A 15,652-nucleotide genomic window follows, 5' to 3' on the forward strand; every position below is an offset into this window, starting at 1 on the left:
AACGTAGCAAAAAAGGGAATTAAAAAAGCATTGAGAATCAGAATGAATTCTTAATTTGTACCACTTTAAAACATGTTTCTTCAGGATTACATTTCTGCTCAATTAGTTCAAAATTTTAAGTTAAGAGGTAAAATTTCTCATTGTATCTAACAACAAGCATCAATGACACGTGCCGGGTGCAATAATAAATGATCAAAATTAATTTTATTTTGAAGAATCTTGTGATTTGAAGATCAGATTTTCCCAAATGCAAATCACTGAAGCCAGAAAAATACCAACGAACAAAATGATAAACGCAGGTGCCGTTGTTAAGATGGAAATACTTTGTAGTATGAAAGAGTCACGGATGCACATTGGCTTTCGAGCCATCCAGCGTTTTTGTTGCCGAGTCAAGAGTCCTGCGCTTGATAGCTTCAATGCACTGGAACAAAATACACCAGAAAACAATTATTGTTTCGACCAAGATACTGTTGAGTTCATTTGTCTGACTTGTTACCCAATCTTTGCCATTTCAGTGAAAGGACTGTTGTGTCTACCCGACAGTGACATCATCTGAGGTCGAAATAGGTGAACTTCCGTTAGTTCACAGATCATTTGGTTGGTAAACAATCTCTCTACATAAGGATACCCGGTGTTTGGATCTGTGTGGTAAGCGAAGCCACCCTTAGCAACCCTTGCGAATCCTTCTTCGAGCGGAATGTATCGCGTTCTGTCTGCCAGAGGTTTCCATCGCTTGACGTAGAACTCCTTGATCTCCCAGTCTTTTTGAGCCTAACAGTAAATTCACAGGCATCGCTTCGTTATCTGGTACGATGTACAAAGTGCAACAAACATATTGAATTTACCGTCAATCCGAAGTTCGTGTACGTAATTGGTTCAGCTGCAATCTGTAAATTAGACTGTGCAAGCTGGTGCATTGAGTCGTTCATTTTTTCTGGCGGTTGATTCAGTTGAGCAGATACAACACTCGCCGAATAATAGTTGTAAATCAAGATGCTGAAGTATAGCAAATTCAATACCACTAATCGGCTGGAAATGGACGTAGGAATGAGCAGTGAGCCTGCGAGAAGATATGTCACATACAATGTTAAAACCAGCTCGTGCGTTCCAGGCTTTTACAATTCGTTCACCTTGCTGACACATGATACCCGTTGCGACCAATCCTACTTCAATCCAGGTGTTGAATCGGTCCTTGACAAGCTCAACTTTCAAAGTCAGACCCAGTACAATTACGGAAATCGTAACTACGACTGCGGTAACGATCCAAGATTTCGTAGAAAATGGACGAATAAACTCATCGCTTACCCTCGATGCCATTGATCGAAACATGAAGCAGGTTCTGTCATGACCGTAAAAAATTAAGATTAAATCGAAAAAGTAAGAATATTTTATACAGGATGGAGCTTAATAGCCGTGTTAAGATTAGGTTCAATGTATTCGCCTTAGGTTGGGCTAAAAAAAAAAAAATTTATTTTCGAACCGCCCATCTCTTCATCGGTTAGAGTTAAGAAAATATTATCTTAGTACTTTTTTATAGAGCGTAAAATTTCCTATAAGAATCTGTATTTAAACAGTTTATAAGTCAAGCCGTTTACGAGAAAGAATATCATATTTGGCTGAGATATTCTATTTGAGATGCTCTATCGAAATTTTGATGGGAGTTTGAAAATATTAATTTTTTTTTTGCTACACCCTAGTATACCTCCATGGCCAAACAGGATGAATGGCCTTAATTAGGATTGCACGTTCTTTGAATAGAAGCGCTGGAGTAGCCGAAATGTCGGCTTCACTTCGATGAAGAATCCCCACCATGCCAAGATGTGTACCGTTTTCAGTCACTTGGTCCCAAAAGCTTGTCTCTTCAATGTCCATTCTACATGTGGAATGTTTGTAGTAAAATTATGTGCATCCAGTAACGGCTTTTAAATTTCATCATTTCTGTTCATAGAGTAAATATCCTTGACAGTACCTTATATTCTACGAACATCTGAAAGCACTTAATTGTCTACTTTACCTAAATTCTTGTGGTCAAATAATAACGTACGGGAGTATCATATATGTATACCTATAAGTTCAATTGGCTTACGTGAAGTTGAAAATATCTCCCAAGTGCGATAAAATGGCAAACCCGAACTTAGTCATACTGTCCAATGCTTTTGTAGTGTGATCTTGCAAGTATTCTTCAATGCTCATATCATCGGGTCTGTACTGTGTCTAAAAATTACCGTAATTCAAACATTTTTTTCACGATCATCAACGGCGGCCAAGTAAGTGAACATACCGCACACGAGGCATTAAAGCTGCAACGAACTTACAACAGCAATTACTTTCAGCTGCAATCCATGAAAATTTGCTCTTCTCTGGTATTTCTCTTGAATCAAGGTGACGTTGAACCCTGTCTCATTATGCCAAGAAGCAAGTTCTGTAACATTCAGTTTCCCGCCCCGTTCTTTGGCCGGGTTGTAAACGTCGTACAAGGTATATTCATTAAGCCTCGGTGTGGCAATAACCAAATCAGTGCCAATACTAAATGTTTCATCATGTAGTAAGTCTACACTTTCATTCAGGTTTTCACCAAATAATAGCCAGATGTAGGAGTCGTTGAAGGTTCGAAGTTTCGAACTCTGTACATTCCAACTCAAAAATTGTCACAATATTCTTCACTTCAAGTTTAGTTAGATCAAAGATGATAGTTTCAACATTATACCTAATTGGCTCAAATCGTTTTTACTTCGCTTGATATTCTCAAGATGTCCACAATAGCTTACCTCTGTCAAAATGAACTCACTGTATTCACTTCCGCAATTTAAATCCAGAAAAACTCCAAATTGCGAATAGGTTGCAGCCATCACTTTTTCCAGAGAGAATTCGAACCCAGGGTAGAAAATTGCCACTCTCATTCCTTCGCTGCTCAGCATCTTGTTTAATTCGAAATCACCTACGATCAATGAAATCGGGTTAATAAACAGACTGTCCAAGTACGTTCGAGGTGAAATAATGAAGGAAATCTTACGTGACGCGTGTTCACACAAAAAGGCAACGACACTCGGCACTTGCTTGTAGACAAAATAATCTCTCGCCAGTTCGTTTCTTGCAGCAAATAATCTCGCAATCAGAGTGAAAAATGTGAACCATTGTACTTGCATCGTCCGTGCTTGATGTTGTATGGTGTTACTATGTTTGGGAGCTCGCGTTTATCAACATTAGTATCTCACAATTTTCATATATTTCGTAAAGAAGGGATAATTTAAAAATGAATAGATACAGATCAATTCGCACTGCGGTTGAAACGATTGTGCTAATTTGTTTCAGGAAACAGTACGAACCTCGACTTGTGGGAATTATGTATTAGTATCAAGTTTACATTCGATTACCGCAAACTCATTTCCGATTCAGTTTGTACTGACAGTTTCACTGTACGTCAAATGCGACAGGTATGTTTAGCGAGGTGAATCTTGGTGTGATAAGTTAGTATCTGTCATATTTGATCAAAGCTCTAGTTGCTTTCATAATTCACACAGATTCCATTTTACCTGAAAGTAAAGCAAATACGGTTACTATACTGCACGACTGGAGTACAAAAGTACTGAAGTTCAACTCCATCACAGACTATTTTCATCACTACTGAAGTACACTGATACTTGGGGGAAAAACTGTTCTTAAAAAAGTTTCATTACATGCAAAACGAATCACAAGAAATACCTCATATAATTATTAGATGCATTATAATATCGATTATTGCAGTGGACTGGTCACGAGTGAAATATCCGATATATAGTTGTTCAATTCTTGCTGTACGCGAAATGGAATTAGCGTCCAGTCTATATAAGAGATAAAAAATTTATTTTTGATATGATCTTCTGGTACAGATTCGATTTAGTTATATTATAGACCTTCTGGTAGTAGTGTGTGATGTACGAGGGGCTATCGTAGTTTTTTCTTTGCGAAGACGAACTCGTCCGATATCTGCGCTATTCGGAGCTCGAGCCGCAAATGCCACGCTCGCTTCTACGCAACTCGGGCAGCCTCGCTCGGTGCGCGAAGTCGCCGCCGCGCATGCGCAATACCGGCCAAGACGGTTTACTTGGCTAATTCGCTGAAAGTTAACTGGCTAAAGTAATTACCCGACCAAAATAGTTCAAAGAAAATGGATAATCAGGTAATTTTAACCGGCCAAACCTGAAAATGCAGAAAATCGACAAGCAAATGAATTTCTCACCTTTCGGATTCGAACTTCTGACTAAAATACCACATATATAGACGGTTGTCGCTTACAATCAGAGAAGTTTTTAAGCGAATCCAAGTTTAATATTACTCAATTAATAGACTAACTACAGTTGGGAAATAATACGCATTAGATTATACGAGAATATGCAGAGCTTAGTGAGTGACTTTCAAAAGTTAACACAAACAAGTATCACGATTTGAAGATCGTTAGTTTTTATTCTTAGCTTAGTCGATTATGATTGATTTATCAACTTTTTAGATACCTTGGGCAATTGGATCACAATAATTCTGTAAAGGTAATATAATAAAACTGAGTCCAGTTCCAGCAAGCTCGAATCCGAATGGTGAAAAATTTATTTGCTTGTTGATTTCGTACATTTTTAGGTTTAGCCGGTGAAAATTAGCTGATTAGCTAGTTTGGGCCGGATAATTATCTTAGCCAGCTAATTTTCATCTAATTAGCCCAGTTAGCTCGCAGTCCGCGATCGAATTGACATATTTTAATTACGAATTACGAATATAGTAGGGCGATTTCGTAGAGATTTACGATTATTTGAGTAGCGCGATACAAATCTTCCATTTAATGAATTGCTTTTTCATTTATCGATTTTGAGATAACACATAATTAGTCAAAGCTCTGCTATAAGCTTTTCGAAAGCTATAATCTAAGAACGTACCATAAAAATTCTTGTTTCTGTACCGATTTTCACTTTCTGCGACGCAACCGGGGTGGCCAGTATCGACCATACAAACTTATCACAATTCGCGAAATAGTTAAACAGTACGCTAATTACACAATTAGGTATAACTTACCACAATTCATTTGAACAATAAACAAATAATAACATCTAACGCGTTAGGGGAAATTACAAGCACGAGCAAATTCTGTTACTCCTCTGTGTTTGCTTATGTTTATAATTTTCTACACATTTCTATACTATTCTATTCTACATTATTACATACCTATGTTGAATGTTAAATATTGGCTTAAAATTTGTCACATTTTTCTCAGAAATCTATCTGAAATATGTTTTCAGAAAGTTCTGATGAAAATTCTGTATTATTTGTGAAAAAGTTTGAATTATTCTATACTCGTATAGTAGCTCTTCTGTTGTTTTCCAGTTATTCCGAAAACTATGAGGCCGCAAATTTCAAGTCTTGCGGAGCAACTACGAGCGGTACTAGAGCAATTAGTAACAATTATCAGATTTTCCACATCTCCATCCGTTTAGGCGACAATCTCACGGAAAACAATCCCAACTTGAATGTAAATTCGTACCCCTAACTTTTTTCTTATGGGAAATTAGCATTATCTATGAGTTGGGGGTACGAATTTATCCCCAGGTTTGGTTTTTTTTCCGTGAGGGCATATCGAATCGAATTCCTCCACACTTCGCTTCACGAAATGCCCCTCTTCGGTTTTTCTCGATTTGTTCCAAAACCATGCAGAAGCTATTCCAAAATATACTAAAGTAATTGAGAGCAATTAGGGAGCAATTAAGAGCAAATTTCATTTTGTTTGAATAACCGTCGGTTTGTTCCAAACACTTATTCGAATTTGACTTTATTTTACTGAGAGTCAAGTGCCCGAACCGTTTTTTTTTTTTTTGTTGATATTCTTGAAAACCGTGTGGGAGCAAACAATAAAAGTTACAGAGTAATTAAGAGCTAGTAGGGAGCAGAGATTGTGCGTAAAAAATTTCCAAGCAATTCGAAAGTTGTAGGCCATAGGTTTCAAAACGTTTCATTCAGCTGGTTGTCTTTGGCAATCTTCAGTCAACGGTATCAACTACGTATTTTTTTATCCTACGGTTTTAGTAATAAGCTGAGGCGCATTTAGAAATTAGTTTATCAATTCTAGTTCGTGTCAGAGGGCGCCAGTAATCGGAAACGTAAAAACTGGTAAAAATACCAGAACATCAGCCCCATATCGCTTGAGCTGTCAAACGTCCGCAAAAATTTGACAGCTTTGTTATATCCAGTGATTAATACAACGTAAGTTATTCGTAAATTATGTTCAACACCTTAAAATAACATCTATTTTTCCTACTTTAATCAATATTAGTAATTAGACGATCAAATTTAACGATGAAGTAATATTATTCTTCAACTAGGTTAGAAATCTAGTAAATATTTATAATCCATTTGAATAATCAGAAATCTTGAATTCGAGAAGGGTTGTACGTATTATAAACAGGATATGGTATTCTTGGAAACATTTGAAAATCACATACCATCGTCACTCGTCATTGCTTTGTTATTATCTTCACTTTGAAACCATTCGCAAAGTTTTTAAGGAAATTCAATTCGAAGTCTGGTTCTTCCTACATTTTCACTCCAGAGGAAAGCACTACAACAGATTCAAATTATTACTGAACGCCGGATAGTTGAAAAAGCAAAGATTAAATACGAAAGTATTTAACATTCAATCTGTTTTGACTCAGAGCGACTCATAACGAGCTTGGAAAACTATTCGTGCCTCTAGACCTGTAAATGTGATATAGCAATACATGGTCTTGCACTTTGGGGATAATCATCTACCATTTTATCCAAGTATTACGACACATTTTAACCTGCGGCCAATATTTTATAGTCTGAGTTTAATCGTTGCGATTCCCGAACGTGCGAGAGTTAAATGATGTCTCCTGAACCAACTCAGGAGCCTGTAGAGGAGAATCTCAATGCCCCAGATCTTAACATTGGAGCAGCAGCCGCCATTGAGTCTGATAGTGAAGACGAAGATCCTGGCTTAAGAGGCTACATGCCTCTCTCTCAAATACCTCATGACAGTGATCCGATGCTGGACGACTACGAGGTCTCTCATTTTCTTTCATTCTCGATTTTCACGCTTTCAAGTATTACAGGCAATCTGCTTTTCAAATTGGTCATGAAGTTTAGTTTTGGGAGTACGTAAAAATATTTATAAACTTGAAATAGTTTGAATTCAATTAAGGATTTGACATTCAGATAGTCATAAATAATTACTAAATTAATACACTGAAAAAAAAAATTTTTCCAACAATGTAAATGACAATAAAAGTTCATTCATGTATGGTTTCATGCAGGATGATGAGTGGTTATCGACTTCACTGGACACCAATCACATTTCTTCATCTGTACCGGTCAGAAATGAACTAGAGGTAAAAGTTTTGCAACACAATGCAGGATGATGAGTGAACGTAATCTTCTTTGTAGCTGTTGGATAATTTCGCACAACTGTCTTATTGATTTCTCGATCAATAACATATTCAATAACAACAGAAATAAAAATATGTACAACCTAAAACTACTTGATGTAATAAGGAATGATCGTTTATAGGCTTGTGAACCGGAGACCTTAGAAGTCTGGTCTTCTCGATCCAATCAGTGTGATATAGACTTAGACGAAGACAAAATTGATCAAGTCAAGACTGCAATGGCATCTTTCATGCTACCTACCACTGCGATTCCGGAATGGGCGAACAGTGTGTCGGAGGAACAGTGGAAACAGATATTGATTGATAAAATCAAAGAAATGCAAAGTAAGGATAATAATTGATTCAGGTTTTCCATGTACTTTATTGTTATGTTTGAATGGTGCTTCGTTAACGATTTATCAACAATTCAGATTTGTATATTTATATTATATTATATGTAAAACAATGTATTTAATAATCATCGTACGAAAATGGTTGATTTGCAAATCGAAGAATGAGTATACTTATCATCGTTTTCTCTTTTTCATCTGATTATAATATAACTATTTCACCTTGTTGGTGAAGACTGAAAAAAAAGAATACACAATTCAGTCGTGTGCACGTTATAATGTATAGTATATAGTAATATGTATTACTAAATATTATCATACACATTGAATAATTGATTTATTTTATACACACATAGTATTTTCATTCCTGAATAAAAAAATTTTCGTATCCTTTACACCACTTTAGTCACATAATTTTATTCAATTGTTTCCAAAGAAAAACGCGAGGATCACCTTTCTGGTCCTTTTCCCTTCCTTCTTATATACATCATATGCGTGAATACAAATGCTAATATCAGCTAATAAATTGAGCTGAATCCCTGCTGCATAACACGTCATTTATTCTACACAGTCCATGATTCTAGAATAAAAAAAAATATATAATACTAAAACTGACTCTTATTTACTGTAACAAATTTTGTTGGGTTTAATTTTTTTCGAAGTGTAGCAATGTCATCGTCGATTCTCACTAGTTTTCGGAATTTCTGAAAATCAATTAAACATGTTGTTACGCGTTGTCTTTTCCTAGTTACAAATACGTTAAAGATGAATGGCCCGGATCGTTTGAATCAAGAGTTAACAGCAGAGAAATAAAACCTTTTAAAAAATCACCAACAGTATTATTTGACCCAACGATGGTCATCACGAATGAAAGAACATCTTTGACAAAATATCTTGTAATCAGATAGTTCAAACTGATTACATTCTGGTGTATTTTCCGTTAGATTTCAATGTTCAGAGACTTATTTTGCTTATCAATAAAATCTCCAGAGATAGACTGAAAAGTTTTACAAATAGTTATTCCTACAGAATTAATAAAAAAAAAAGAATTTTTCTAGTACGTTGCTACAGATTTTCACCAATTACATTTGCGTGTTATAACTAAACTATGACGTAAGATTTTTTGAATATTTGTTCAGACAACGTATGGGGATCTCGTCAGCGATCAAAACGAGCTCAAAAACACGAGAATCGAATCATGAACATCAGAGTTTAATCACTTTAAAGGTTCTAATTATAAAACCTCCTCTCAAATTGTTGATATCTTAACTTGTGTTACTCGAATTTGCTCAGATTCATCGTTGTTACATAGTACGGAAGTTGTTTCAGTCTTGTTTGTCATCATTGGCACAAATTACGCTGCAGGAGATTTTTTGAACTGGTTTTCTTCCTTTGCTAACTTTTGGATCAAACAGTGCGGCTAATTCAGACCCCTATTTACCTCTCTCCTGGTCCCCGGAGTTATACACCAGATGTAAATCATATAACCAGGTATGCAGAGCATGGACGATAGCCCGCTTAACCAGCCCAACACATGACTCCACCACGGATATTCATAGGTGAGGTATTTTACCGGGACGAATTTGATCACATTGAAAATGAATACACCCTGAAAAAGGCAAATATGCCGTCAAAATGTCTTCTACAAAGGAGTAAACGGCTCCACTCACTATGCAGATGGCTGGTGTCGTGACTGTCCAGCATATCTTCCACCAAAAACAAGGGTAGTATCCAATCATATCCCGAATCCCGTCGTAAAAACGGTTCACCCCGAAGGCCCATGAGACCGCAATGCATTCGAAGAACATCAGGAACAGCAGGCAGAATCCACTAACCGCGTACGAATCCAGCAATTGAAATACATACATACCACCCTGGAATTGAATCGCTTCCTTGTACTGATACCAAATCGGTGAACATGAGTCATTATAATATAGAAGTCAAGTTACACTCACTTCAGTAACACAAGAGAGACCGATGAGGTAAGAGAGAAAACACACAAGTGCTATGAACATCTCTTTTCTTTTTCTGAGCAGTCGAGGCCATTCGTCAACCGCGGCTGTGATGAACCCTTCAACCGTACAGAACTGTAAAAGAGGTGAGTTATCGAGTTCGTCTTTTCTCTATAACAGAAAGCTAACCATGTATTATTTTTAATAGCGGAGAAATTTCCATCATTCACATTTACGCACCTGACTATCCAAACCGATAAGAATAAGCATAAAGAAGAAGAGGCAGGACCATATCGGTGTTCCAGGTAATTGTAGCACTGCTGAAGGATACACCAAAAATGCGAGGCCGGGACCTGTTCCAGAAATCGTTGTTAAGTTGCTCCAATTACAATTATTTAACAAAATTGGACGTTTTTGTACGAGTCAGTTTTTAAGTTAGTACGTTTCGAAATCGATATACCTGATGCTGCAACGTCTGCAACGGGCTTCTGCTGTTCGTGGGCCATGAAGCCAACCACTGAGAATATCACAACTCCGCTCAGCATACTAGTACCGGAATTTATTGTGCACACTAATAACGCATCCCTGTTAAAGACGAGTGAAGAATTTGACCATTTTCTTTTTTCTTATTGTTCCAAGGAGGATAATTGACGGGATATCGTTAATTGACCGGTTTTTACAAGCGTTCCTACTGGTTAATAATAGCGATTCCTAATTCTGACTTACTTGTAGACATTGTTGTTGAACTTGTTGTAACTGCCAAGAGCGATCAGTGCACCGACGCCCAAGGCGTAGGAGTAGAAAATTTGTGTTACAGCATCGATCCAGACCTGGACAATTGGGGAAGGATTGAAATACGTTTGTAGAGGTACCCAGATTAACGATAAGTGGAAGAGATCAGAGTTTACAATTTAAAATACATCAATCACAGGCGTATGTTCTTGGGAATTGTATTTAACATAGAAAGTAACTACACCGGGAAGATCCTGTTAAACTACCTTGATAATTGCGTGTAATTAACGTCAGAGCGTTATTCTCGATTTAGATCATGCGGCTCCTAGGATTAGTATTCACCTCAGGCTCGCCAAGTTTTGACAGATTCGGTGTGGCGTAGTACCTGAGACCTTCCATGGCTCCCGGCAAAGTCAGACCTCGCACCAGTAGAACGGCCAGCAGGGCATAAGGGAAAAGTGAAGTGAAATAGACAACCTATAGAACACAAAGAACGGAAATGAGGAAGTTGAAGTTTAACGGTGGTTATTTGGGAATTGAATATCTGATCTACACAGCACGCGGTATTAGAGTAACATTGCAACTGCAGCGTACTTTGCAAAGTTTAAAATATTTGGGAATAAATGCAGCAAGGTATAAACAGTAAATTTACAAATATTGAAATATTTCAACATTTCAGCAATGCAATTTTTCTAGGAACGAAAGATGTCGAACACATTGCGCAATATTTATGTCATTTTGTATACCGTTTAACACAAAGTAGGTACAATAACGCAACTTTGTGATATTACTGAAATATGTTCGTAATATTTTGATTGCGAGTAGAAATTTAAAAAAATGTTGCCGGGACATTCTTTCGACGTTGGAATTGCAATTCAGATCTGAAAATGTTGTAGTAATGTGTCTGCAGTGTTGCATGCTGTGTAAGGATCATCGTAGGACGGTGGACGTTAGGTGCACGATCTAAAAACGGTTATTATTACTTTTCCCGTCCACTTGACTCCCTTCCAAATGCAAAAGTAGCACATGATCCACACGACGGCCAACGTTCCGGCTAATTCCCACCTAACTCCACCGACGTGATCAATACCTTCTGAAATTTGGAGAGCTCGCCGCCTTTGAAAAAGACAATACGGTTATTGGATTATTTCTCGATATTCTGAACTACGCACACGAATCTCAAAACAGTGATCAAACTCTAAATATGATAGACGTAACAAAGAAGCTAACAAAAAGACAAAAACATACTCCCAAAATTCTTTGACCGGATCCTTGAGCAAGGTCGCTGTCACGTTGCCTATTGGAGTGTTACATATCGTTTCTTGGCCGCTGGACCAGCAGTTGGCTTCCAAACGATCAATGGGCTTTATGCAGTACCCAGTATTCCAGGAGTTATCACAGGACCTCCAAGGAACGTCTGTCGAAATCACGAACGAAAATTAATTATCGAAATATGATCCCTTGCAACAATTTGGCTAATGTTCGGAGTTGTTCAGGGCATGAAAAAATTCATAGTAACCTACCAGATCGCAGGGATGCAAGAAGGTAAAATAAGGCCCAGGCGAGGATTACTATGTAATAGACATTTGTCCAGCAGGAGAGAACGCAGGCAGCGTAACCAATTCCTGAAAACCAATCATGATATAAATACTTCATTGTGGAATATTGGGATTTTCATCATTTTTACGAAATTTCTATAATCATTCAAGTACAACGGTTTAATTAGCTTGAGAAAAAGTCCGCAGACCTTTGAATATCGGAGCAATTTGAAAAACTCCGAGACCGCCTACAGTCATCATCTGACCAAGTGAAAGTTCCATGAAGAACATGGGCACGCCAGCAAGGGCCAAGGCGATGAAATAGGGAACCATGAAAGCGCCGCCTCCATTCTTGTAGCACAAGTATGGAAAACGCCATAGATTACCGAGGCCAATAGCCAAGCCTACGACTGACAGGATGAACTCGATCTGTAAGCCAAACGGTGAAATTGTTATTACTTGAATTAGGGTCTATATTTATACGTAATTTCTTCCCAGAGGAAGATGATCGTTTATGCGAAAAGAAATTGGATAATAGTTGTCTCGTGTGTATAATCCGGCGAGCCGTAAGTCGGGCAATCACGTGCAATCGAGTTTACTACGTTATCGTGCCATCGTGCGTTGATGGCGCCTTCAACAATGACACGTCCAACGAATCACTTAATCTCCCGCGTGTCCAGCTACCTCATTAGCATGATCAACCGCTTAATTCCCGCATATAAATGCTCTCTATGGTTCCGATAGTCAAGCTCACGTAGGACGCAATATTGCAGACAGGTACAATGCCGCAACGTAACTTTGCAAAATTGGAAATGTTACAACATTACAGTAACGCAACTTTCCAACGTTTGAAATATTCTATGAACATTGCAGCAAAACAATAACTTTGTGAAATTTAGAATATTTCCGAAATATTGGGTCAGTATGTAACTTCTTTAAGTTCGAAACATTTCACATATATTAGAGTAAAATAACTTTTCACACTCAGAAATATTGCAAAAAGTTTGCTGCAGCAACGTATCTTTGAAAGTTTTGAAATATATACATCCCTACGATGCCTAAGATTTCTGCAACGTTGCATACGCAATCTTCTCTTACATGAAACTCAACGTCTCTCTGTTTGTCTATACATCCGTATGGTCGCCTATAACTCCAGAAATAACAAACCGATTTCGTTTCTTTTTTTTCTGTGGATAGCTACAACGTTTGGTCAGGTTTTGGGCTACATTTTGTTACAATCAGATCAATAGTTTTGGATCACGCACTTATGCGAATACCGACTAAACTTTTACATATCGAGGAAAGTTATGTTCAAGATCGTTTTCAAAGGCTCGATGAGCTTTACAGAAGAAAGAAAAAGAAAATAAGAAATCTGCGAGAGCATAGGTATGCTTACGTCTAACAGTTTTGCCACAAGAAGCATTTGATAATCTTCACGGGCGATGCCGCAACTGGCTGCTACAGTTGATCGTAAAGTATAGAGAAATTGTAAATTCCGATATTTTTGCAACCTTGCATGTACAATAACCATATAAAACGATCGTAGCGAATTTCCTAAAACATTGCGCGCTATGCGGACGTAACATTTTTTCCCGCTAATTTTTCGTTCGTATGAATAAACTATTATTAACCGTTTATCTAGACAGCGGACTTTTGTACCTTGCTATTCCAGCTACCTCTTTCTGGAAGATCCTCATCTGCCGATACCTCGATCGTCTCGAGACACTGAATACCGTCTATGCGGGCATCATGGTCCTTTTCGCTGTTGGACTGCCTCAATGATGGCTCGGCGAAAAGCGCCTTCAACTCCTGAACTGGATCCACAGCCAGTCTTCGAGGAAGTGGACTCGTAGCTCTGTCCACGCGGTTTCGACCCCCAGAGTCACTTAACGACGGCATGATTGTTGTTCCGTTTACGGATAGTCTATACTCACGTCATTTTACTGAAAAATGTTATGTTGCGAATTTTTATAAGCATAATCGTTACTTGTGCGAATTCTCAAGTCATTTTGTAAGCATGGATCTCGTGACAGACTCTGGAGAATTTTCAATGGAACGTTGTAATCCCATTCGTGAACTAGTTACTTACCGAAAAAATACAAGTACGGTATGTCGAGTAATATTTTCATTAGGTAAAATTTTTGTAATCACAAGCATTTCACATGTCAATTATTGTCAGAATTAATTGTGTATAAAGTTTTAATGAGTAAAAATTTTTTACGTCAGCTGTCTTGTGCCAGAGGCAGAGTACAAACAATTGTGCACAGCGGTAGGATTGGGTGACAAATTTTGAAAATTATTCTAGCTTTCGAACTGGGTTCTGGATGCTGCGTATTAGCTGGGCGTGCCTGGATTGAGAATAGGGTCTGCATAAATTGTGATGGACGGATAAACGAACGAACAACGAGCCTCTTCCGGGGAACATTGCAACGCGGTGTTTGCGTGTCTTCGCCTATTCAAGCAATCTCTTTCTGGCTATTTAACCTTGCCCTACTTAAATCGAAACACGTGATTAATTCAGTATTTTTCTAGTTTTGTCTATTCGTCTAACAATTTCTTTAAATCCTCAACAAAACCTTTTTTTCTATCTTTTCCTTATTCCGATCTGCTTGAAAATTGGCCCAAGACTTTTTTCGGTAAACAACAAACTTTAGTTACCGTCTGTTTTAGCGGTACTTGCAAGCTGGATATTATTGTGCCATCAACATGTAGCACCTTTTGCAATTGCGCAGGTATTTCACTGCTCGTTTGCATTGTGACAATTGTGTTACAATATCACCGCCCGACCCAGAGACATTTATTCACAAGCACAAAACGTGTCTTTGATTCTGCATGCTACATTTGACAATTTGCAATTCTATAATTGTTCTTTACAATGCGCACAAGCTTTGACGGCCGAAATTGTAGCTTCGCCGAATCTGTGCTTTTTCGATTGTACTTAAAGGTTTCAAAATATGTCAAGAGAAAGACATGCTGCAAATAGCTGATTCGGACGTACCTTAACGGACTTCGGAACGAAAGTGTGTAGAATCTCGAAAATTTAAGAAAATCCGTAGCACGTAACTCCAGATTTATAGACACCAGCTTGCGGCGAAGTGAGCAGATAATTCTGTTCGCCTAGTGAGCTTGACTGCCCTAGAATGGCGAGTCCCTCTGACTCCCTGGATTACCCCAGGATGCGGTGGGCCCCTCACGCCATCAGAGTAACATTCATTTATTCAGCAGATTAATCCTTCAGTGTCACTCTATATTTAGGTCCACACAACTGACGCCGGGGGCCAGAAATATGCGATGAGCAATACGACGTTATCACAACTGGCACCGTTGCTGGTTGCATGCGCTCCTTGCCAGACCCTTTTTCTCATCGAAAATAACACAACAAAGTTCCAGAGTCGTGAGTCAGATTAGTAGGCAAATCGCCAAGGTCAAAAACAGAGTCGCACGAATCCAACCATGAACTCAAATATCAAAGCTAACCGTTTCTTTCGCTTCCTGCAAGGCCGACAGTCATTTTGGCAATGGCAAAGGCAGATGATGATATTCCATGCACAGAGTAGATAACAGCGAGGAATCCAAGGCTTGATTACCGGGTCAATCTGGTGACTATGGCTTACGTGAGACACATGTAAATTTGTTTTACATTGATTATCGAATACATTTTAACCTTGCGATTGCGC

General features: G+C 38.2%; 3 protein-coding genes across 4 annotated transcripts; 1 reads left to right on the plus strand and 2 right to left on the minus strand.

Moving 5' to 3' along the window:
- Positions 1-66: 66 nt before the first annotated feature.
- Positions 67-3,272, minus strand: LOC124175031 (ionotropic receptor 75a-like). 2 transcript variants are annotated; one of them, XM_046554839.1, is made up of 9 exons: positions 3,014-3,272; positions 2,769-2,938; positions 2,316-2,624; positions 2,087-2,214; positions 1,703-1,873; positions 1,131-1,339; positions 846-1,060; positions 497-771; positions 67-421 (listed from the first exon to the last, which is right to left on the minus strand). In XM_046554839.1, the coding sequence occupies exons 1-9, from the start codon at positions 3,144-3,146 to the stop codon at positions 205-207; spliced, it is 1,827 nt and encodes a 608-aa protein (XP_046410795.1). In that variant the 5' UTR covers positions 3,147-3,272; the 3' UTR covers positions 67-204. The 2 variants fall into 2 exon arrangements, with proteins under 2 accessions (XP_046410795.1, XP_046410796.1); XM_046554840.1 differs by lacking the exon at positions 3,014-3,272 and having other exon boundaries at positions 2,316-2,449; positions 2,769-2,778.
- Positions 3,273-6,074: 2,802 nt separating this feature from the next.
- On the plus strand, positions 6,075-8,331 carry LOC124175033 (male-enhanced antigen 1). The gene is made up of 4 exons (XM_046554843.1): positions 6,075-6,222; positions 6,821-7,042; positions 7,293-7,367; positions 7,547-8,331. Exons 2-4 carry the CDS (start codon positions 6,863-6,865, stop codon positions 7,763-7,765), a joined length of 474 nt encoding a protein of 157 aa, XP_046410799.1. The 5' UTR covers positions 6,075-6,222; positions 6,821-6,862; the 3' UTR covers positions 7,766-8,331.
- Positions 7,766-15,215, minus strand: LOC124175030 (sodium- and chloride-dependent GABA transporter 1-like). The gene is made up of 14 exons (XM_046554838.1): positions 14,974-15,215; positions 13,635-13,918; positions 12,185-12,404; positions 11,961-12,062; positions 11,686-11,854; positions 11,421-11,553; positions 10,780-10,914; positions 10,432-10,535; positions 10,166-10,290; positions 9,946-10,058; positions 9,709-9,840; positions 9,424-9,627; positions 9,195-9,362; positions 7,766-8,457 (listed from the first exon to the last, which is right to left on the minus strand). Exons 2-14 carry the CDS (start codon positions 13,872-13,874, stop codon positions 8,359-8,361), a joined length of 1,944 nt encoding a protein of 647 aa, XP_046410794.1. The 5' UTR covers positions 13,875-13,918; positions 14,974-15,215; the 3' UTR covers positions 7,766-8,358.
- Between the last annotated feature and the right edge of the window lie 437 nt (positions 15,216-15,652).

This window comes from Neodiprion fabricii, chromosome 2, assembly GCF_021155785.1.
Source record: "Neodiprion fabricii isolate iyNeoFabr1 chromosome 2, iyNeoFabr1.1, whole genome shotgun sequence".
Taxonomy (NCBI): Eukaryota; Metazoa; Arthropoda; class Insecta; order Hymenoptera; family Diprionidae; genus Neodiprion; species Neodiprion fabricii.